This window comes from Caretta caretta, chromosome 12 (assembly GCF_965140235.1).
Source record: "Caretta caretta isolate rCarCar2 chromosome 12, rCarCar1.hap1, whole genome shotgun sequence".
NCBI classification, from domain to species: domain Eukaryota; kingdom Metazoa; phylum Chordata; order Testudines; family Cheloniidae; genus Caretta; species Caretta caretta.
This window is the reverse complement of record NC_134217.1, coordinates 24,421,085-24,445,423: the sequence shown is the minus strand read 5'-3', so window position 1 is coordinate 24,445,423 and position 24,339 is coordinate 24,421,085. Positions and strand designations below refer to the sequence as shown.

Below are 24,339 nucleotides of genomic sequence, written 5' to 3'. Positions count from 1 at the left end.
TGTGGTCATGTATACTCAGCTGCAATCACACTTCCACTTGTAATGTAGACATACCCTGACTGTACGCAGAGAGAGACTGTATTCTTCCACCCTAGCCTGTCATATATTGATACCCTGCCCTTTTTACCTTCCCCATGCGCCAGGCCTCTAATAAGCTATTTAATAGCTCTGCCTTACACATGGGAAGAGGAAAGTGCTCTTGGGTTGAGAGAGGAAGAGGGAGGAACTGGCCTTATTTCCTTTTTCTTTTACACATTTCCAAATCCTCCAGTGCACACTTTACTGACCCCCACCAAAAGAGTGCCTTTAACTCCCCCACTTCAACCCCAGCAACAGGTTTTCTGATTTGTAACTTTGAAAATCTGATCTTCTCAGTCCTTACTCTCTGCTGTGACATTTTGGTGCACAAATTTAGCCTTACCCCGTAACCACGTCCCCAGCCACTACTAAAATCCAAAGAACCTGGGTTTGGAACTTAGGACAAAAATGCTTTGCTGTTAGAAACAGCAGATTGCCACCAGAGCAGTTGCAAATTACTCTGTGCGTATTGATAGCAAACATTTGTCGTCTCTTGGGAGAAAGTATTAAAAGCAGTATCTGACTGCAAGCAGGACAGATAATGGTCTAAACGCTGAACTTTGAGATCTTAATGGTGAGCACCAAAACCTTTTTTTTATATGAAAATGTCTTTCATCTCATTTGTGTTAAGTGGAAAGTAATAATTACAAAACCAGTGTCAATCATGTCTTCAGAGTGTTTTGGCATCTTGGTTATTTTTATCGTATATCAATTTATCTAGCAAATGGCTTGGAATGATTTACAAAAAGAAATTTAAAAACAAAATTGGGGGGATAGAGGCTTAAAAGTCAAATATGGTTTGTTGGTTCAGGGGAAGTTTGTATAAAGCAGCTTAGATATATTTGGAAAAACTCCAAAAGGCCCTGCTACTAATCTAATTCTTTACAGCTCATGAAAGACATTAATCCACAAAACTGGATGCCCTTATTTCCTTGGCTTTAAACGTTACAGAATGAGACCAAGATGACATAGCTCACGGGACAGCAGTGAAAGAAAGATGCTCCATCTCTGTTCAGTTATACATAGATCTTAAATAACTAACGTATTGATCATTTCAGTATTTAAGACACATACAATTTCTAAATGCTTTGCTTAATCTTGATTGTTTCCCAGTCATAGTTCAGCAAGACGATTACATCTCAGCTCGCCCTGTTTTAGGTTAAACCTGGTGAATAATAATCATAAAATCCTGATCAAAACCCACCAAAGCAAACAAACAAGACTGGGTTTATCAAGTTTCAGAGTAGTAGCTGTGTTAGTCCCTGTCCACAAAAAGAACAGGAGGACTTGTGGCACCTAAGAGACTAACAAATTTATTAGAGCATAAGCTTTCGTGGGCTACAGCCCACTTCATCGGATGCATAGAATGGAATATATAGTAATATATATATACACACATACAGATAAGTTGGAAGTTACCATACAAACTGTGAGAGGTTAATTAGTTAAGATGAGCTATTATCAGCAGGAGAAAAAAACTTTTGTAGTGATAATCAAGATGGCCCATTTAGACAGTTGACAAGAAGGTGTGAGGATACTTAACTTAAGGAAATAGATTCAACATGTGTAATTGTCACATTGTAATTGACCTAGCCGCTCCCAGTCTCTATTCTATCAAGCATTCTTAAAACTACAATACCTACCTGCTGAAGTGAAGAAACAGATTGACAGAGCCAGAAGAGTACCCAGAAGTCACCTACTACAGGACAGGCCCAACAAAGAAAACAACAGAACACCACTAGCTGTCATCTTCAGCCCCCAACTAAAACCAGCGAATCATCAAGGATCTACAACCTATCCTGAAGGACAACCCATCACTCTCACAGATCTTGGGAGACAGACCAGTCCTCGCTTACAGACAGCCCCCCAACCTGAAGCAAATACTCACCAGCAACCACACACCAAAAACACGAACCCAGGAACCTATCCTTGCAACAAAACCCGATGCCAACTCTGTCCACATATTTATTCAAGTGACACCATCATAGGACCTAATCACATTAGCCATGCCATCAGGGGCTCGTTCACCTGCACATCTACCAATGTGATATATGCCATCATGTGCCAGCAGTGCCCCTCTGCCGTGTACATTGGCCAAACTGGACAGTCTCTACGCAAAAGAAGAAATGGACACACATCTGACATCAAGAATCATAACATTGAAAAACCGGTAGGAGAACACTTCAACCTCTCTGGCCACTCAGTAAAAGATTTAAGGGTGGCAATTTTGCAACAGAAAAGCTTCAAAAACAGACTCCAACGAGAAACTGCTGAGCTTGAATTAATATGCAAACTAGATACCATTAACTTGGGTTTGAATAGAGCCTGGGAGTGGCTGGGTCATTACACATATTGAGTCTATTTCCTTAAGTTAAGTATCCTCACACCTTCTTGTCAACTGTCTAAATGGGCCATCTTGATTATCACTACAAAAGTTTTTTTCTCCTGCTGATAATAGCTCATCTTAACTAATTAGCCTCTCACAGTTTGTATGGTAACTTCCAACTTATCTGTATGTGTGTGTGTATATATATATATATCTTACTATATGTTCCATTCTATGCGTCCGATGAAATGGGCTGTAGCCCACGAAAGCTTATGCTCTGATAAATTTGTTAGTCTCTAAGGTGCCACAAGTCCTCCTTTTATTTTTTCAAAATCCTTTGTGACTTCAACATAGTCTCAGCAGCAAAATATTGTGATGACCAGTATATGGACCATATTGCCACAACCCCGCTAGCACTTGCATATGTAAAGTTAAGCATCTGTAAGTATTTCCACTGAAGCCAAGGGAGTGGGATTTATTTTTATTCAGGTGTTGAAATACCTGGCACATTTTGGAGAAGATTATTAATATCCTCAACCGGTCTCTGCAATGTTTCTAATTTCTTGGCTAACTATGTCTTCATATATCATTGTACTTCACCAACTCTCGGAAAGAAGAGAGTGTTTTACTTGTCAGAACTTGATCGCTTTGGCTATGTTTTCAGTAAAATCAGTCAGCACTATGTTGCCTGAAAGTCTGAATCTGAAAAAATCTAGTTCCAAGTGGACTGCAGTTGTGAGACACTCAAGATGAGAACTGTTGTAGACTCACTGCTTTTGAATCACGGTCATAAATGCACATTTTAATAACATTCAATAAGGATGTTGATTTGCATATCCTTAGAAAATTGTCCCATGCTCCATAATTCAATTCCTTCAGCAATAAAATGGGCCTGTGTTTCAAGATTTGTAACTCATTTTAAAATATTATACTGGAAATGCTTTAGAAAGGGTGCAGGGGGAAGAAATAATACAAATAGATTTTATTTTTCTAAAGGGGTAAACAAGGTGGGAGTTCAATACCAAGTACGTGGTGAGCCAGCATTTACACAGTACAAAAAAGCTCTGTTTACATACCTGAGTTTAAAGCTGTGAATCTATTTGTTTGAAGTGCAGATGGATATGAAAGTTAAGATAGAGATGGTTGTATTGTGTTATTTCAGTCCTCTGCTTCCAACTCCATTTCTAGCCTTTCTGGGCTTTCATGCGTCCTTAGAGGACTCAACATAGAACAGTTATAATAAAAGGCTAACTGTGGATTTATTTTTCTGTCATTTAAAACAAATGCTTCTTTCCTAGGGAGTTGACCGCATTGACCTGCCAGGCCTCAAAAGTTTGAGAACTGCCCGAGTTCTTAAGGAAGGCATGGTGCTAACCGTGGAACCAGGCATTTACTTTATTGACCGCCTGTTGGACCAAGCGCTCAATGATCTTTCACAGTCTTGTTTCATCAATAATGAAGTCCTCCAGCGTTTTCGAAGATTTGGTGGGGTGAGTAACTTTACTGGGTTAAAAGAAAAGGAGTACATGTGGCACCTTAGAGACTAACAAATTTATTTGAGCATAAGCTTTCGTGAGCTACGGCTCACTTCATCGGATGCATTCGGTGGAAAATACAGTGGGGAGATTTATATACATAGAGAACATGAAACAGTGGGTCTTACCATACACACTGTAACCAGAGTGATCACTTAAGGTGAGCTATTACCAGCAGGAGAGCGGGGGCGGGGGGAGGACCTTTTGTAGTGATAATCAAGGTGGGCCATTTCCAGCAGTTGACAAGAACGTCTGAGGAACAGTGGGGGGTGGGGGGCGTAAACATGGGGAAATAGTTTTACTTTGTGTAATGACCCATCCACTCCCAGTCTCTATTCAAGCCTTAGTTAATTGTATCCAGTTTGCAAATTAATTCCAATTCAGCAGTCTCTCGTTGGAGTCTGTTTTTGAAGTTTTTTTGTTGAAGTATTGCCACTTTTAGGTCTGTAATCGAGTGACCAGAGAGATTGAAGTGTTCTCCAACTGGTTTTTGAATGTTATAATTCTTGACATCTGATTTCTGTCCATTTATTCTTTTACATACAGACTGTCCAGTTTGACCAATGTATATGGCAGAGGGGCATTGCTGGCACATGATGGCATATATCACACTGGTAGATGTGCAGGTGAACGAGCCTCTGATGATGTGGCTGATGTGATTAGGCCCTATAATGGTGTCCCCTGAATAGATATGTGGACACAGTTGGCAACGGGCTTTGTTGCAAGGATAGGTTCCTGGGTTAGTGGTTCTGTTGAGTGGTGTGTGGTTGCTGGTGAGTATTTGCTTCAGGTTGGGGGGCTGTCTGTAAGCAAGGACTGGCCTGTCTCCCAAGATCTGTGAGAGTGATGGGTCGTCCTTCCGGATAGGTTGTAGATCCTTGATGATGCTTTGGAGAGGTTTTAGTTGGGGGCTGAAGGTGATGGCTAGTGGTGTTCTGTTGTTTTCTTTGTTGGGCCTGTCCTGTAGTAGGTGACGTCTGGGTAATCTTCTGGCTCTGTCAATCTGTTTCTTCTCTTCAGCAGGTGGGTATTGTAGTTGTAAGAATGCTTGATAGAGATCTTGTAGGTGTTTGTCTCTGTCTGAGGGGTTGGAGCAAATGCGGTTGTATCGTAGAGCTTGGCTGTAGACGATGGATCGTGTGGTGTGGTCTGGATGAAAGCTGGAGGCATGTAGGTAGGAATAGCGGTCAGTAGGTTTCCGGTATAGGGTGGTGTTTATGTGACCGTCGCTTATTAGCACCGTAGTGTCTAGGAAGTGGATCTCTTGTGTGGACTGGTCCAGGCTGAGGTTGATGGTGGGATGGAAATTGTTGAAATCATGGTGGAATTCCTCAAGGGCTTCTTTTCCATGGGTCCAGATGATGAAGAGGTCATCAATGTAGTGCAAGTAGAGTAGGGGCATTAGGGGACGAGAGCTGAGGAAGCATTGTTCTAAGTCAGCCATAAAAATGTTGGCATACTGTGGGGCCATCCGGGTACCCATAGCAGTGCCGCTGGTTTGAAGGTATACATTGTCCCCAAATGTGAAATAGTTATGGGTGAGGACAAAGTCACAAAGTTCAGCCACCAGATTTGCCGTTACATTATCGGGAATACTGTTCCTGACTGGTTGTAGTCCATCTTTGTGTGGCATGTTGGTGTAGAGGGCTTCTACATCCATAGTGGCCAGGATGGTGTTTTCAGGAAGATCACCGATGGATTGTAGTTTCCTCAGGAAGTCAGTGGTATCTCGAAGATAGCTGGGAGTGGTGGTAGCATAGGGCCTGAGGAGGGAGTCTACGTAGCTAGACAATCCTGCGGTCAGGGTGCCAATGCCTGAGATGATGGGGCGTCCAGGATTTCCAGGTTTATGGATCTTGGGTAGCAGATAGAATACCCCATGGGTGTGTCTGTGCGGATTTGTTCTTGTGCTTTTTCAGGGAGTTTCTTGAGCAAATGGTGTAGTTTCCTTTAGTAACCCTCAGTGGGATCAGAGGGTAATGGCTTGTAGAAAGTGGTGTTGGAGAGCTGCCTAGCAGCCTCTTGTTCATATTCCAACCTATTCATGATGACGACAGCACCTCCTTTGTCAGCCTTTTTGATTATGATGTCAGAGTTGTTTCTGAGGCTGTGGATGGCATTGTGTTCTGCACGGCTGAGGTTATGAGGCAAGTGATGCTGCTTTTCCACAATTTCAGCCCGTGCACATCGGCTGAAGCACTTTATGTAGAAGTCCAGTCTGTTGTTTCGACCTTCAGGAGGAGTCCACCCAGAATCCTTCTTTTTGTAGTCTTGGTAGGAAGCTCTCTGTGGGTTAGTATGTTGTTCAGAGGTGTGTTGGAAATATTCCTTGAGTCGGAGGCGTCGAAAATAGGATTCTAGGTCACCACAGAACTGTATCAAGTTCGTGGGGGTGGAGGGGCAGAAGGAGAGGCCCCGAGATAGGACAGATTCTTCTGCTGGGCTAAGAGTATAGTTGGATAGATTAACAATATTGCTGGGTGGGTTAAGGGAACCACTGTTGTGGCCCCATGTGGAATGTAGTAGTTTATATAGTTTAGTGTCCTTTTTCTTTTGTAGAGAAGCAAAGTGTGTGTTGTAAATGGCTTGTCTAGTTTTTGTAAAGTCCAGCCACGAGGAAGTTTGTGTGGAAGGTTGGTTTTTCATGAGAGTATCCAGTTTTGAGAGCTCATTCTTAATCTTTCCCTGTTTGCTGCAGAGGATGTTGATCAGGTGGTTCCGCAGTTTCTTTCAGAGCGTGTGGCACAAGCTGTTAACATAGTCTGTGTGGTATGTAGATTGTAATGGATTTTTTACCTTCAGTTCTTTTGGTACGATGTCCATCTGTTTGCATTTGGAAAGTAAGATGATGTCTGTCTGTATCTGTATGAGTTTTTTCATGAAGTTGATAGATTTCCACTATCTTACTGGGTTAGATAATGGTTCAAGCAGATTTTCTACTTTGTCTTTTCATGCATGTGCAGGAAGAAATTTGTTTTAGAAAATGTAATACATTATGAAGGAAACTACTTCTGTAGAGGGCACTTTGTCAGTTGAGTCCCGCAGATCAACTGCATGCTTTCTAAATTAATTCTTTAACTCGTTCACCTCAGATTAACTGGAGGCCCATTTTCTTCACTGATAGAAGTACTCTCCTCCATCATCAACTGGCTGCATGTTAAATAGGTGGCATGTCTACAGGGTGAGGCAAAGAAACTTGTACATTATGAAACAAGATACTAAGGTTCATATTGCTGATTTAGTTTCTGCTCAAGCCAGCAACACAAAGCAGTGCTGTGGAAGGAAAGCCTTATGTTCCTTAATCCAGCATGGCATTAGTAAAGAACTGAAAAAACCCTTTGAGCAGGATTATAGTTGTCATGATATGAAACCTGTGCACCAAGATTGGTGAGGTTCTATACAGAGAAGTTCAGGGTTTTCACGAGCATGTAAGTTTGATCTTGGCTGCTCAGGCTCCATATTGCAAGGCCTGCCTGGCAGATTGTGCATGGGGAAAGATGGCTGTCTCAGAATAGAGGTTATGCGGTATGAGTCTTGCACCCTACTGACCCCAAATTATCATTTACATTCTAGTGGCTGGTGTGCATGTGAATAAGCAGAGGGTCTCATTCCAGCCATGCTGTCTGTGATACTTCTCACGTCACTAAATTAATCTAGAACGTTTAACCAGTTAGATGCCTTCAGATGCGTTTCCCGTTAGCAAAATTAGCATTTTTGAAAGGGGTCAGATTGACCTGAAGACTGTAAGTCCTATGTTCTTCCACAGTCCAGACACAACTCAGGCAGTAGGAATTGAAGCTTCCCCATGTTGCCTTGTCAGTATATCCCTTAATTGGTGGAGAGGCTTTTAGTTCAGCCTGCGCACCCATTCACTCCTTGGCTTATCTGCTGAGACTCTCAGCAAGGACAATAGTTTTGTGGTGGTGATTAAGGAATTGTCTGTATTGCTATCACCAACTAATTTATCATAATCCACTGAACAATCGTCTGCTAGTAACAGCTTCACCACTGTTGATCTGAGCTGGCTTTGAACCACCAACCTAGAAACAAAAGATTCTATATTCTATTACCAATCCTCTGAGTCATCCAATCTACTATACAGCTGGCTTTAAAAGTACTATATCCAAAGTATATAATCTTATCACACAATGTGGGACTTTACCCTCTGATGTGTAATGCTCTACGCTAGTTTGGGATGTTATCTTACCTTGTTATTTCTTTTATCAATACTTGCCAGCCAGTCATGATCCTGATGAATGAAAGGAGTGTGTCATGTTTAACTGTGCATTTTCTAACTTTGAGCATGTCATACTGTATGTGACCCTTAAACCTGTTTTAAAGGGACACTGTAGATGCCCTTTCCCAGTTAAACACCACCATAAAAGTAGGTTGGATTTTTGTTACTTATCCCAAGAACAGATTTTGGGAACCATTTAGTAAGTGGATTTAATCCTGGCTCTCTTGTCTTGGAAATATTCAACCAAAACCCCCATTATTCACTGTACTGGTGCAAACACCCCAAAGGAGGAACACATGTTTGCTTGCGTTTTAACTCTGCAAGACAGAGCATGTGAGGGGATACATGGACTCCCTGGTAATTAAATATTCATGGTAAATAGGCCCAATGGCCTGTGATGGGTTTTTAGATGGGGTAAGATCCAAGTTACCCGGGAAGGAATTTTCTGTAGTATCTGGCTGATGAATCTTGCCCATATGCTCAGGGTTTAGCTGATCGCCATATTTGGGGTCGGGAAGGAATTTTCCTCCAGGGCAGATTGGAAGGCCCTGGAGGTTTTTCGCCTTCCTCTGTAGCATGGGGCACGGGTCACTTGCTGGAGGATTCTCTGCTCCTTGAGGTCTTCAAACTACAATTTGGGGACTTCAATAGCACAGATATAGATGTGAGGTCTTTTTTAGGAGTGGTGGGTGAAATTCTGTGGCCTGCATTGTGCAGGAGGTCAGACTAGATGATCATAATGGTCCCTTCTGGCCTAAATATCTATGAATCTATGAATCTATGAATTATCTGTTTGGAGTAGGACAGTCCAATGTGCACACATTTTCTGCTTGTATCCATGAGCCCAGCATTGCTAAGTTGTTGCCCAACTAACTCACTTTTCATGTGCTGAACTGTAAATGTTTCCCTCCAGGGGGTTTCATGAGCACCCAAAATTCAATCCCTTCCCTAATTTTTACTTTATCTCCCTTAATGATGACTGCTTTTTCCATCTAAGAAGAACTGGATTGGGCCTCTGAATTTGCCAAGGGGATTGGTGCACAGGAAAGGATTGAGCACCAACCTCAGTTTCCAATCCTCACTTATTATTTAAAATAACAACACAAACACAGCCAGCTGGTGTCATTTAATTCTGTCTTGGAAAAAAAATTGAAATAAATTTCTAAAACTGAAATACATCTAAATTTTACAGCAAAGCTTAAAAGAAATACAATAAAAATACACTTGTTCATCCTTCTAATTCTATCTCTTAACATAATTCCTGGTAGATGAAAGATACTCTCCAATGAATGTTACTTAGTTCTTAGTAACTGCATTCTAGTTTATTTCCATTTATACAGGCTGAGTTAATACCTCTTCCAAACACATTTCCGGAGAATTATCCTCTACAAACTAAAAAAATGTCAGAAAGTTGTCTGCAATACCAATAATTGATGATAATGTATACGGCTCATCACTATAGCGTCTGGCTTTACTTTACAAGACTTAAATTTAATAGCAAAAAAACTATCCCAAAAAAGGAAGCAAATTCCATAATTTAATGCTGCAAAGCATCACTTAGCCAGTAAGAGACAAGAGAGTCCAGAACGTGCAGTGAGCTAGTAAGTAAGTGGCCAGACTTTCAAAAATGTTCAGCACGCAGCACTGTTTTCTGTGGGAGATTTTAGGTAGCGAAACTGTTGAACAGCTCTCACGCATGTTTCATCACACTCTAAATGTGGTCAGTTGAAGGCTCAGACATATTTCTGGCAGGAGCAATTTCCATAAGAGAGGACCCACCACTGGGAATTCCTGTCTCCCAGGCAGCATGGTGGAGCACAGAAATGCAGGAACAACCTCTCTCTCATCCCTGCCCATCCCAGTCAGTAGAGAAACAGCCTTTGTTAGTCTTTTCACTGTTGAGAACAGAAAGAATTGGAGAGGAAGGTGTGATGGGTTGAATCACAGAAACCCCCTTTGGGTTGCCAACTGATGTGCCAAGTCTACCTCTGCCCCTGCTTTCCCAAGACTCCAGCACCCTGTCTTGTTGAGCCAGACACGCCAGTCTGCTCCAACACAGACCCAGGGTCTGAACCATGTGCCCCAAAGCTGCAGACTAAGAACTTAAGCAGTTGAAAGCAACTTAAGAAGTGTTCCTGTCTTTAACACTCAGATGCCCAACTCCCAATGGGGTCCAAACCCCAAATAAATCCATTTTACCCTGTATAAAGCTTATACAGGGTAAACTCATAAATTGTTTCCCCTGTATAACACTGTTTGCTCCCCCAGGTATTAATACATACTCTGGGTTAATAAGTAAAAAGTGATTTTATTAAATACAGAAAGTAGGATTTAAGTGGTTCCAAGTAACAACAGACAGAACAAAGTGAATTAACAAGCAAAATAAAATAAAACATGCAAGTCTAAGCCTAGTACGGTAATAAAACTGAATACAGATAAAATCTCACTCTCCGAGATGTTTCAATAAGTTTCTTTCACAGACTGGACACCTTCCTAGTCTGGGTACAATCCTTTCCCCTTGTACAGCCCTTGTTCCAGCTCAGATGGTAGCTAGGGGATTTCTCATGATGGGCACCCCATTTGTTCTGTTCCACCCACTTATATATCTTTTGCATAAGGTGGGAATATTTTGTCCCTCTGGGTTCCCACCTCTCCTTCTCAGTAGAAAAGCACCAGGTTAAAGATGGATTCCAGTTCAGGTGACATCACATGTCACTGTAAGACTTCATTACCCATTTGCCAGCCCACAGGTATGCAGGAAGACTTGCAAGTAAAACAGAGCAATCTACAGTCAGTTGTCCTGGTTAATGGGAGCCAGTAAGATTCCAAACTACCATTAATGGTCCACACTTCATATAACTACAAAAGGACCTCTGAGTTATAGTTTGTATTTCTAGTTTCAGATACAAGAGTGATACATTTATACAAATAGGATGACCACACTCCGTAGATCATAAGCTTTGTAATGATACCTTACAAGAGACCTTTTGCATGAAGCAATTATATTAATAGTTAATTATATTCACACTCATTAGCATATTTTTATAAAATCTCATAGAGTGCAACGTCACAGAAGGCTTATGGCCTTCATTCTAATCACTCATGCTTAGAGTTGGCCAGAGAGAGGAAGTAGAATCCAAGTAAAGCTCCAGGAGAAAGTAAGAAAGAAGAGACAACACAGAGCTCCAATGTGGGTGCCTAAACTGCGCCTGCAAAACTTCTGCAAATATGCAAGTCCTATACATAGGTGTCCAAATGACCCATGTGTGTGACAGGTTTGTGCACACTTTATGGGTGCAACTAATGTGCTCAGGCTTAAAAATGTGATTTGGGGTCAACAATGGATTTCTTTCATCATTATTTTCCTGGAGGTAGTCAAGAAGTTAAAGTATACATTATTAATTGTGCCAGTTTGGAGAGGAAAGATGGTCTTGAGTGTAAAATACTAGACTGGGACTCAGGAAACCTGGGTTCAGTTCCTCATTCTGTCACAGACTTCCAGTGTGATCTTAGGAAAGTCACTTTATCTCTTTGTGCCTTAGTTCTCCACCTGTAAAATTAAGATGATTTTTCTTTCTCACATCCTTCGTTTTGTCTATTTAGATTGTAACCTATGTGGGGCAAGGACTGTGTCTTGTCTTATATATTTGTACAGTGTATAATACAACATGGCATCCATCTCATCCGGGTCCTCTAGGTGCTTCCATAATACAAATGATTGTCCAGTTTAGAAAGTCTCTTGTGGTCTTATTTAATGCACAGGAAAAGTAGCTGGTTCCCCCAAGGGAAAGTGAAAGGCTGACTACCCTAGCTCTAAACAGTATCCTCTGAGCTTATCTTTCACATGTATTGGGGTTTGACATTTCCATTCATCATAAGCTGATTACTGATTTAGGCAGTTCATGTGATGTTTTCTCTAAAACCCAGTAAAACCACGCAATCTGATTTTGACCTATTATGTTCAGTCACTGCTCAGGCTTCATATTGCCCCATAGCATTAGTTGTTGATTGAGGTAGCGACCAAATCAACATGTGTGAACTCTGTGTGTCTGTAAAAACACTGAATCACAACTGAATTTTAAATGGATTTTTAAATTTATTTCCTGCTTAGATTTACAAATTGTTCTCATTTAAAAGTAAATGGCTTTACATATTCCATGACCTTGAAAATGTGGTCATGTTATGGTATTATTTTTCAAAATGTTGGTGTTTAATTCAGAAATAAACATTAAGTGCAATTAAAAGGCAGAAAAATTTCCTTTTTGCACCTGTATAGGGTCATTTAATTGCTTTTTTATTTGGTTCAGAGAGCAATGTAGTACATCTCTACCCCGATGTAACGCAGTCCTCGGGAGCCAAAAAAATCTTACCGCGTTATAGGTGAAATCGTGTTATATCAAACTTGCTTTGGCCTCGAGCAGTTCCGTTATTAATAGTCACTTCCTGCCCCCTGACTGACCCCTCAGAACGCCTGACCCATCCAACACCCCCCCCGGCTCCTTGTTCCCTGACTACCCCCTCCAGAGACTCCCAAGACCCCACCCCCTATCTAAGCCCCTCTGCTCCTTGTTCCCTGACCGCCCCCTCAAGAGACGCCTCCCATCCCTAATCACCCCCAGGACCCCACCCCCTACCCAACTCCCCTGTCCCCTGACTGTCCCGATCCCTATCCACACCCCCGTCCCCTGACAGGCCCCTCGGGACTCCCACGCCCTATCCAACACCCCTGACTGCCCCGCCCCCAGAACCATCCAACCCCCCTGCTCCCTGTCCCCTGACTGCCCCACACCCCCACCCCCCGAGACCTTCTGCCCCTTATCCAACCCCTCAGCCCCGGCCCGGCACTCTTAACACGCCACTCAGAGCAGCGTGTCGGAGCCAGACACACTGACGCGCTGATCTGCCGGAGCACGCGGTCCTACCCCCCAGAGTGCTGCTTTACCTCGTTATATCCGAATTTGTGTTATATCAGGTCGCATTATATCAGGGTAGAGGTGTAGTTATTATACTTATTTTTAATTTACATAAGGCTGAGCTCACTTCCTGTGTTTGTGGTAGATGGATGTTACAGAATGAAACAGATTACTCGTAACGATTGAAAAGTGATTCATTATAATCACAAACATGCTTGTCTGCTTCTTAATATTTCACATCATGCAAGTTTAATAGTGTCCCAAAAACATGTTTATAAAGGTTTTGTATAGAAAAGTTGTTAGCAATGATGAAATGTACAGTTTTCTCTAAAACCATTCTAAGCAACCTGTCTGTGATGGACTCTAATAATTGATCAACCATTTGTTCAAATAGCTACTAATTTATTAACTGTCTATAAACTCTGACTGGACCATTGATAGCAAATGGGGCTGAAATAAGAATGTGCTGTGTGTAGGAATGGGGTACTGGTCAGGCTGAGATCAAGAGGAGGTGGCACTCTGTAGTAATGTGGCAGTTTTAATCTTTGGATTTTCGGCAGATAGGATTTTATACTAGACTGTGCTCTCTGTAAGAAATAGAGCTATGAAAAATAATAACTACGGCAGACTGTTCAGTGCTCCATTGCCATTTAGTGTAAACATACACATTTCTTGTATGATAAACTTGTAACCTTAAAAATAACAAGTATGCTGATGTGTGTCAGTGGAAGGCATCAGAATCCCTCCCCTTACCTCTGTCCATCGACTTCTCCAGAGTGCCACCTCAGACTCCTCAAGGCAGACACTCAATTGCTTTAATCGGACTGCAGTGTTTATGCTAATTTAATATGCATAGTAGCTTCTATGGGCCATATGTTTCCATGGTTTCACAGGCGGGACTCCCAGCAGCCGTATCCCATGTGACTTTGCTAACCATGTCTGGGGTCTGACATAATGTTAATCTGTACTGTTTAACTGTGTATGTGAGTCAGAACTGTGTTTAGACCCTCAAAGCTTTAACATATCATAGCCAAAAGAACTAGATGTGTGCGACAGCACCCTTCACTTGGCAGACAACACAGGACTTCCAGCCCAGAGCACCTCACTATATTAATGAGTCTGGAAAACAGTGTATTAGGCTGGTTACATATTTAGCTGATGAAAACTATTTAACCCACATCCTGTCCTTGGATTTACCCATGAGACTGCTACTGCGGGAAGGATTTGGTCCATTGAGTCAACCCTGTGAAGGTCTGCTGCTGGAGATACACAGTTGTGCAATCTTATCTATCTAAATAGGCCATACCACCACACTTGATAGGAGAGTGGTGTTTGAAGGACAATGCCTACATTACTGGTCACTTTGCCTCTCCAGAAATATTTCTGAAACAAGTCATTTTGTGTATAAAAACCCAAAGATGCCTAGAGGATATGTTGTACAATGTATCCAAAAGCTAGACTTGTAGCTAAAAGCCACCTGCAATGTACTGTACATGTGACAAGGAGGCTGAATTAAGGTTGCACAAGCAACTAATCTTTGAGTGTTTGATTTTGTAGTCTTAATGTCCTCAACATAGCGTGTGTGTGTATGTGTATAATTTCCTGAGTTTTTAAAAAAGAAAACTAAAAAAACCAAATTCCATCCTGTAGCAGCATATTGAAACCCACATGGGTCATCAGTAGGGTTGCAACCTTTAGATCTACCACTCAGACCTCTGCCGCTTGAGTCAATAAAGTAACTGATTGTAGTTGTAGGTTGTCATCCTCTGTGTGGACCATCACTAGAGTGGGATGAAACACACATTTTGTCAGTAGATTTCACTGATATTTGCAGACAGCAGAGGAATGGTGAGACTCAGGAATCTTGGATTCTATTCCAGGTTTTGGAGGGGAGTGTTCTCTAGTGTACAGGCTCTTCTGTCTGTTTTCTCTCCCTCCCCCCTCAAAAAAGGCAAGCTTGACCTGTTCGGCCCTGTCCCCTCAAACCTGTCCTTGTTGTCCCAGTCCTGGTTCCTTGTCCCTGTCTCATTCTCATTGCCTACCCAGTCCCAGTCTCCATTCCTCAGACTTCTTGTCCCAGTCTCCTTGCCCAGCCAGTCCTTGTCTCCCCCTTCTGGCTCCTCATGCAATCTCTCTCTCCCCATCCCTTCTTTCTTCCCCTCTCCCATTACTGGCTCCCAGACCTAGTCATCCTCCCTGGCACCTCATCCTAGCTCAGTCTCTCCTCCACTCACCCTAACTCTTTGTCCAAGTCTCTGTGTTCAGTCAGTCCCAGGTCTACCCTCCCCACCCCCGGCAACTGGCTTCAAGTCCCCCCTCCCATTTCCGTCACTGGTTCCCAGTCTTACCATCACCCAGTTCTTCAAAGATGACATGGCAATGTTTAGGATTCTTTTGCTTGCGTTTTTTTATTCTGATCCACTGATCAGTTCAAGAACAATAAAATAGAAATCTCTCTCAGATGCATGCACTTGCTCATGCCATGTCATCTACTTCCCTTCTGCTGTTTCAGATGCATGCTTTTCAGAAAATACAGAGTAAAAAGGAGATTCACAGCCTTTGATTTTATAGCTGTACAAATCAAATGTGTGAACTCAACAGTTTATTTAATTCTGCTTTATAATGCACTTTATTTTTTTTACGTGGTATCAAGTAATGTGGCAAAGACATCATTAAACAGTTTAATACGTCTAGATGACTCATTTTGTTTGAACAAGTGGATTATTTTGCAAGCAGAAGTACAAATGTTAACCAGCTTTATTTTTAGTTTAAAATGTCAAGAGGTCAGAAACAATTAAAGCCACTGTAAGGTGGGAGTCACCATGGTTTGTGTTCTCTTGGATTGACACCTTACTAAAATTGCTTTTATTGCAGCTTAGTGACTTACTAGCATTTTTCTGATAAGATAACAGGAATGACTGGGTAGGCATATTTCCTGGTAAAAAGAGATATGGGAAATTAAAGCTGCATAGAAAATGGTACAAGCTGTTCATTTTAGCAGAACAAGAGCTGGAAATGTGAAGAAAAAAACCCTGCTGCTTTCTTACCCAACCTTAACACATAAATGATAGTGTTTTTAAAAGTAATGTTGGACTAAAAGCCACTGTAAGACTTTGTCAGCTCAAAGTTCAGTGGTTTGTTAGTAACAGTGTCAGGTACATGTAATTTGCTGTAGATAATTCATTGTGGAGCTAATTATGCTTTTCAAAAAAAAAAAAGACAACAATGTGATGTAAAGTGAAAAAGACAACTAGACCCAGCACGGCAACATGGCTGCTCTGGATACAAATGGGTCAACATTTGAATGGCACCGTACTCAGGGACAAATCTGTCTCCAGCATAGTTAGAGTAAATGGGTTGTGTGCTGAAGAAGTGCCAGAAGATCCAGGGAAAGGGTTTGCCTGGTTCCCTTGCTGCCCCCTGTGCCTGAGAGTTTGGGTTTCTTGGATACATATAAGGTATCTTCCTCGTCCCTCCCACAGGCCACCCTAGCTGGCACCTGGCACACCAAGTGCAGATACACTTCCTCCATCATGGTTGCTTTGCCTGCTGAGTTTATGTGAACCTGAGAGACTAGCATGGGCACCTGCAAAGGGGCAGTTTTCACCCTAATGGACTTCTGTGCCTCTCTCCTAGCAGTGGGAAGTTCTGGTGCTCACAAAGCCTTGTTCATCTACACCAAGCTGGATTGAATGTGCACTTTACACTCCAACTGCCATTGCTTACTAGTGTCTCTCTCACACCACACTAGAATGTACTGGTAACTGTGTGTTCTCTGTAACAGGTCCGAATTGAGGATGACATTGCAGTGGCGGCCAATGGAATGGAGCTATTAACGTGTGTCCCGCGTACTGTGGAAGAAATAGAGGCTTTCATGGCAGAAGCCCAAGGCAGCACCAAGTCATTTGACACCTTAGCCAGCCAAAAGTAGTAAACTCCACAGTGGTTACTGCCTTCCGCTAACCAGCCATCATTCTGATTTTACACTACTGCTTATAAAATAAAATGTATCAAATTCTGCGCAGCAAATTGAATCAGGCAAGTCATTAGGCTGGAATGATTACTTGATTAGAAATGAAGTTTGAAGGATTCAGCACTATACATTCAGGTAGCTCTCCTGCAATCAACAGTTTATATTACTAAGTGCCAGCTGAAAAATAGTACTGAAATTATAAAGCTTTAAAATCTCTGTTCATCTGTATCTTTCCAATCAGATCTGCATTTTGATACCAGTGATTTTTTTTAAAAAATAACAGCTGTATTATCTGATGTAATCATAAGAAAATGCTTAGAAGTCCTATTTTGGAAACTTATATCACAACTATTACAAAGTTTTTTTGTTAATTGGAAGTGGCTGAACAAGTGCCACACCTACATTTTTCTTGATATTGATGGAATGGACAGAATTAAATGTGTAATAAAAATCCTTTGTGAAAGTTGTTCATAACTTTGTGTAGGTCACTTTTTCCGTCTCCCATTACATCCCTCTTCCATCACCGTATCTTTATCTGGGCTTTCTACCCATTGTGTGCTCTGGAAATTCAGGCACTTCATTAACTAGGTTTTATTCCCCACATACTGAGGGCACTGAACTTTCATACACAGGCCACATCCCCTTTGCTCAGAGAGGCAGGGAGAGATGTCGGTTTCTGTCTCTGTCCTTTAAAGATGTGGGGTACCATCGTTTACAGATCTGGAGTCTTAAAAATTCCACCTGAATAACATGAAGAGAGAGTTTTATGTTACAGGAATTAAGTGTTATGCAATGGAATACACCCTATAGAACAGGTGGGATTTTCAAAGCTATCTGATAATAGTAAAGGATCCATTTAAAATTTGCTATGATGCTCTATAAGTGTGTAGTAATAATAATGATTATAAACTGAGTTTTCCTGCATGCAAGATATGCATTTTCCAGGGGAACATTTCCTTACCATACAGTACATGAATATTTATGAGATTGCCTGTAAGGAATAAGTACATTTCTCGCAATGACAGAATGGCATTACTTACAAAATAACAAATAAATCCAGGTCATATTTCCTTGTTTTGTGAATACACTAAAACACAGTTTAGACTGTCAGCTTATCTGGGTAGTGGTGGCCTGGCATGTAGTCTGACTACAAAGCACCACCAAAACAATTCTTCTGTTGTATAAACAACACATTAAATATTTATTTTAGCCCAAAAAAGGGGGTTAGGTCCAAAGTATATTGTAAAATCTTAAAAACAAAATCATTAATCCCAATAACCTCAATCTGTTCGGAAACTCAGTTTGTACAGATGTTAGCTCCAGTAACGGTAGCACCTATGTTGATACACTTCAGAACTTTCCCAGCATCATCATATAATCATCAAGTGCTCAGTTTCACTGATACCACTTCCAGACTTCAGGGCCCAGATTATTCCTTGTGTTAGAGCAGGGGTGGGCAAACTTTTTGGCCCGAGGACCACATCTGGGTGGGGAAATTGCATGCAGGGTCATGAATGAAGGGCTGGGGCAGGGGGGGTGGGGCGTGGGAGGAGGTGCAGAGTGCAGGAGGGGGCTCAGGGCAGGGGGTTGGGGTGCAGGAGGGGTGTGGGGTGCGGCAAGGGGCTCAGGCCATGGGGTTGGAGGCTCAGGGCAGGGGGTTGGGGTTCAGGAGGGGTTTGTTCCCGGAAGTGGCCAGCACTACATCCCTATGGCCCCTGGGGAAGGGGTGCTGCCCTCGCCTTTGGGTACCTCCCCCAAAGCTCCCATTGGCTGCAGTTCCCCGTTCCTGGCCAATAGGAGCTGCGGGGGGCGGTGCCTGCAAGCGAGGGCAGTGCACAAAGCCCTCTCCCCCCCCACACCCAGGGGCCACAGGGACATGGTGCCAGCCGCTTCCAGCAGCGGCATGGGGCCAAGGCAGGCAGGGAGCCTGCCTTAGCCCCGCTGCACCATGGGGCTGGCAATCCTATGGGCCAGATCCAAAGCCCTGACGCGCCCACAGCCCTTAGTTTGCCCACCCCTGTGTTACAGCCACTGTGCGCCAGACTATTGTCACAAGAGGGTGATCCCAAAGTGGACAGATCAACAGGTGGCATGGAGCCAGAATGACAGCTCTTGTCATCGTTGCCAAACTCCCTGTGACTGGCGTAGGGGACAGGGAGCCCTTTGTGCAGCGCAGCAATCTGCAGGATCACAGAATACAACTTCAAACCATTTTTGATCCCCTGCCAACTGGGTTGCATTTTGCTCTCATCAGCAGCTGGAACTAGGTCTTGGCTGGAATAATTTCTTCTGAAAATGTTAATTGGGTTCCTCTATGCACCACGAACACACTCATTGTGGTTAGTCAATGGTTGACCCATTGACAAATACAAAATTGTGCTAAATAGTGATTAACCAAACACACACATTTAAATAGTCTAGTCTAGAATACTTGGCTCAGTTAGTCTGATATAAATTTGTTTTACAAATGTGGGGACTGTTTCATCTTGTAGTGGTAACTCCACTATAATATGGCTTGTAAAAGGTAAGTCTCATGAGCTCTAGAATGAGGTCTCTGCTCTTTTCAATCGTCACTGAGAAGTGGGGTGAGGTGATGGGGCTTCTTGTGACAATTGGCAGGCTTGTCTGTAACTGCATTAATCCTTCTACTTTTTGTGCCTCCTAAAAAGCTTCTGGCTATTGAAACATACTAATGAAAAGGACTCCAGTTTTTACTGCAATAATTTTGCAGCTACAAGAACAGAGAGAGAGAGAGAGTCTAACAACATTCTAGACTCTCCTCCATCCAAAAACCCTACCGGTTTACCCAGTGCAAGACTGTGCCCGTGTCACCACTTCCTGGCCTTGGTCAGGATCTGTATTCCTGAATAAGTCAAAGTACATTTCTGTAATCATACTCTGAACACACCCATTAGCTCACTCATCTGCTGCTCTTGGCACTTTGAAACCTCCATTTGTTTTGGTTGGATAGCTTTGATTATTTGAAAGTAACTTTTTACAGTTTTTAGAAAATACAGTTTTGGATTTGTTTCAACTAGAATATAACCTTTGTCTAGTTAATAGGCTTCCCCCTTCCTCCGTGATTAATCTTGGCAGACATTGTTCCCTGTTGCCGTAGAACTGGTTGAGCAAATAGTACTGTAGAAGGCAGAGCTGGTTGTGCTTCAACATGTACCAAAGAACAAATGTTCTGAAAGGAGAAAGAACAAAATAGATGTCACACAACTGACGTTCATCTCTCTTTCATTAAACGTGTCCCAGATGTTTCTTTAAATCTAGTTTTGTTTTCTCACTTTTTCTTTGTAGTCAGTGCCCCATAAAATCTGCCTCTTTCTGCAGAACTCTGCTCTAGAATCTCAGCGTTTGTTTATAAAAAACTAAATTTGAACCCCTTGTGATTGTGGGGAAAAAACCCTTCCAAGGATGACTGAAATATAACCCATGCAAAGATGTCTGCCCGAGGCCTGGTCTACACACACTGTCCTGATTTAACAAAGGGCGGCTATACACGCAAACTGCCACCAAAAGATCTCACTCCTGCGCTAACTCACACCTTTTGTTATTTTGGTGCTAGTTAGTGTGTGGAGACACTTCTGTTGGAGTAAGTTTCCTATTTTGATTTAGCCTAAAGTAATTTTTTTCCAACTTAAAAACTATGGAAATAGGGCACATTTGTTTCTAAAAAGTCTTCACACTAGGGGTATAAAAGGTTTGTTTGGTTTGTTGGATGTGAGAGCTAACGTGTTAAATTTGTTAGCTGGTCAAGGGGAATAGGTTATAACCTCAGCTTTCTCATTTCTTCTAGGGTTTTCAAGTGTGTTACAAACACATTTTCCCACCTAGGATGGACAAGTCCACACAGACTTACACTGAAATAATTAAAGGAGTGAATTAATTAGTTACTTTGGTGCAAGTTTGTGTAGCCAAAGCCTGAACTGATTTAGTTAAATTGGTGCAATGCACTTGTGTGGACATTACACCTCACCTACACATACAGATTGTACCAAGCTAGCTTTCCTGGGATAGTTACATTGGTACAAGCCCTTCTAATGTGCATAATTATGCCAGTATAGCTATTCCCATGCAGGAAGGGGAATAAGATACATCAGTGTAAGGCATCTTTATCCTGGTGTAACTGCATCCACATTAGGGGTTGCCAGTATAACTATTATGGTAAAAGATATCACCTCTCACGGGACAGAGTTATACTGCTACAAAAGCTGTGTGCAGATCAGACCTTACATTAGCAGGTCTTAACTTGGTAACAAACCTCAGTCTGCAACCAGGCTGAAAAAAGCACCTAAAGGGAGGAGTGCATTGCCTCCTCCCCTCCCACACTGTATTAGTGGGGCATAAATGTTGAACTCTCTTGTACTGCAGTATTACCTTGACGCCCCACTGGGCTCGGTGCTGTACAAACAGAGGATTTTGCTACAAAATGTATGTCAAGCTTGCTGCAGAGCACATGGAACCTTTCTTAGAGGTCTCTATATATGCAGGTGGGAGATGCTTGTCCTGTATAATCAACATGAATAACTAATGCATAAAATCCAAAATGAACTTGAAAAACTACATTGAAATAGGTACACACTGAAGTTTCCAGTTTAGAAGCGTATTTATCTCATCATTTACTGAGGAAGAAGAGAAAATAAGTCTCAGTATGTGTCTGAGTTGTACAGTTAACAATAGAAGCAATCCACTGTGCCCTTTCATTACCCCATGGGACTACAGGTATCCAAGGAAGAGAAGTAAGATTGATGTATTATGTTAAATAGACAGTCTGTGCTGTAACAGCTGGGTGCAAGGTAAGTAAACCCCTGTCTCTGACTATCCTTTGGTGGATTTAAGGTCAATGCTCCTATTCCTTTGACAATAGTTGTGTATTATTTAACCAACAATAGATTCAGCACAATCTCTCTTGGAACTGATCCCCCAATTACATGTAATTTAAAATAATGAGCCTTTATAGTCTCTTGCATCAATGGGTTTGTGTATTTAAAGGGACACGCTGCAGTCTGGGCACTTCTCTAGTCAAGTAAAGCAAGCGCACAAACTGCTGTTAGAAAGGTCACTATGCAAACAAATTACTTTTCAACCCTTTAGTAGTGGTTTTAATAATTTTAAACTAGAAGAAATTGGAGTCCACACTGTTAGCGCACAGAGTGCACATCTCATGATATTGTCTTGCCTGAGTCTGGAGTGTGTGGTTGGGGTTGTTTAAGTCTGAAATACTAACTGTTTTGCACTGTAATTTAAATAGCTAGATGAGTGGCCAGCTCAGTAACCTTGAAGTGCTGTGTCCTAGAGACAGAATCTTCAGCTGCCAGGAAAGAGGGTGAGTATCTCGAAGTACCAATGCCTGTGATGAACAGCGCACTGAATTAATGAAACTCTGTCCAGCCTTGTTTACTGGAGGAGAGTTGGCAGGTAATGCACAGGTAAGAGACCACTCAGATGCTTAGGCTCCAGTTTTTGTGATACAGAGAACAATGGCAGATGGTAGAAAAGGAAAAGGACAAAAATAAAGATTTTTGGGTGTGGGGAGTAATTATAGCTAGACTGCCGGGTCTTGTGCTTAATTCCTTTCTGAGTCACGTTAGATCATCAGCTTGGATGGGAATATGATATAAGAACCTCAGGCAAAAAGAATGGAGTATTCCTTTGTCTCTGTATGTAACGCACAGAGACAACTCTTCTCTTCAGTAATGATGGGAATCACCGAACAAGGATTCTACATAGATTAAATATGTGATCATTCCTGGTCCACAACTGGAGCTCCTAACAATATCATAATACTGCTTTTTAAATGACAAGGTGGGCAGTGGGAAGAGGAAGGAACTTTGCCTTGCAATTGTCTTCAGAATTAGAGTAATGAGTTTCGTAGTGCGTGGCACAACCAACATGACTATAAAGGGCCTATTTCCCATTTTACATCAGTGTAATTCAGTTGACTTCAATAGTGTTAGTACTGATTTACACTGGCTCAGAATCAGACCCAGGGAGTGTAGCGTTAAAAGGAAATTTTTGGAAACAGACTCCACAATTTTCCAGTAAACGCGAAGAGTCCGGAATCTTTGCACAAATCATGGCATTCTGCAGGGGAAACTTCCCTTTCATGATTTGGCTATAGCTTTACTTGTGATATGGAACGGGTTTCCAAAACTTACTGAGGCCAACTACAACTATGAAAATGTGTAGTAAGAGCTGTAGTATCCTTGCCTCAGATACCTGGCTCTGTGTCTTACCTGTTTGCTGCAATTATACAGGATACATCGTACAATGGTTATTCTATGCCACCCACATCTTGAGAAGAGTTATGTCAACATTACTGTAATGAGCATTAATGTTAAAAAATGATGGAAATTTCATCATTAGTATAAGCAGAGGAAGAGTGGCATACTTAAGATTGTTTTCTGTTTTACGGGCTCAGCAATTTTGAAGGCATACACCCACACAATAGTCCTCAAAACACATGGACCTTTGAGACCTTTAAAAAATTCTGTAGTAAAAAAGAAATTTTATGTCAGCTCATTCAATGCAATACAATGGACATTTGGGTAATTATTGCAAGGTTGCCTTGATTAACAAAGTAAGAGGAGGCATGTCTATAGCAACAGAACCAAATTTAATTTTAAAAAGTTTTTGGTGCTTGCTACAATAGTCAACTTAAATATAAGACATTCCACTCCCGAAAAACGTAATGCCCAGTGGGTTACTTAACACTTGCCGTGGCAAAACTCAACTTTTTTTTTAACCTGGTTATTCCATACTAAAGAAATGGAAAATAAGTTACATATTCACTGAAGTAAAAATAGCAAATATAGCTTTAAAGAATCATACTGTATATCTTTCTTAAACTTAGTGTGCAATTGGACTGAATTCCGGGTTGTCCAAAAGTATTGAATGTTCAGTTCTGAAATAAAAGGCTAGATTTCATTCAGAAGAGTACAAGAATTTACACGTTTTTATAGATTATCATTTATAGCAGAGTAGTACTCAAAGGTCCCTGGGGATGCATTTTACAAAGAAAATATACCAGGCTCTTAGGTTTCTTTTCCTTATACTCTAGTGGTACTGGGCATGTCCAAAGGTCTTAAAGTGTAAATGTAACATAAGCCCACTTTAATACCCCCTTACACTGCCAGAGCAACATAAAGTGGACTTACTGTAATTGAGAATCAGGCCTCAGGTAGTTAGAAGCTGGCAAGAGAATGCCACCAATTCCCTGTAGGGAAATTTGGGCCAATACAGAGCCTAAACGAGTCCAATGTTTTGGA

At 41.8% G+C, this 24,339-nt stretch overlaps 1 protein-coding gene across 1 annotated transcript in view; it reads left to right on the top strand.

The window, feature by feature from the left end:
* PEPD (peptidase D) overlaps positions 1-17,536 on the top strand; it is a 217,489-nt gene extending 199,953 nt beyond the window's left edge. Inside the window, exons 14-15 of the mRNA XM_048870777.2 lie at positions 3,703-3,894; positions 16,874-17,536. Coding sequence (XP_048726734.1) covers positions 3,703-3,894; positions 16,874-17,020 — 339 coding nt within the window. The 3' untranslated portion in view covers positions 17,021-17,536. The remainder of the gene's footprint in view (positions 1-3,702; positions 3,895-16,873) is intronic.
* The last annotated feature ends 6,803 nt before the right edge of the window (positions 17,537-24,339 follow it).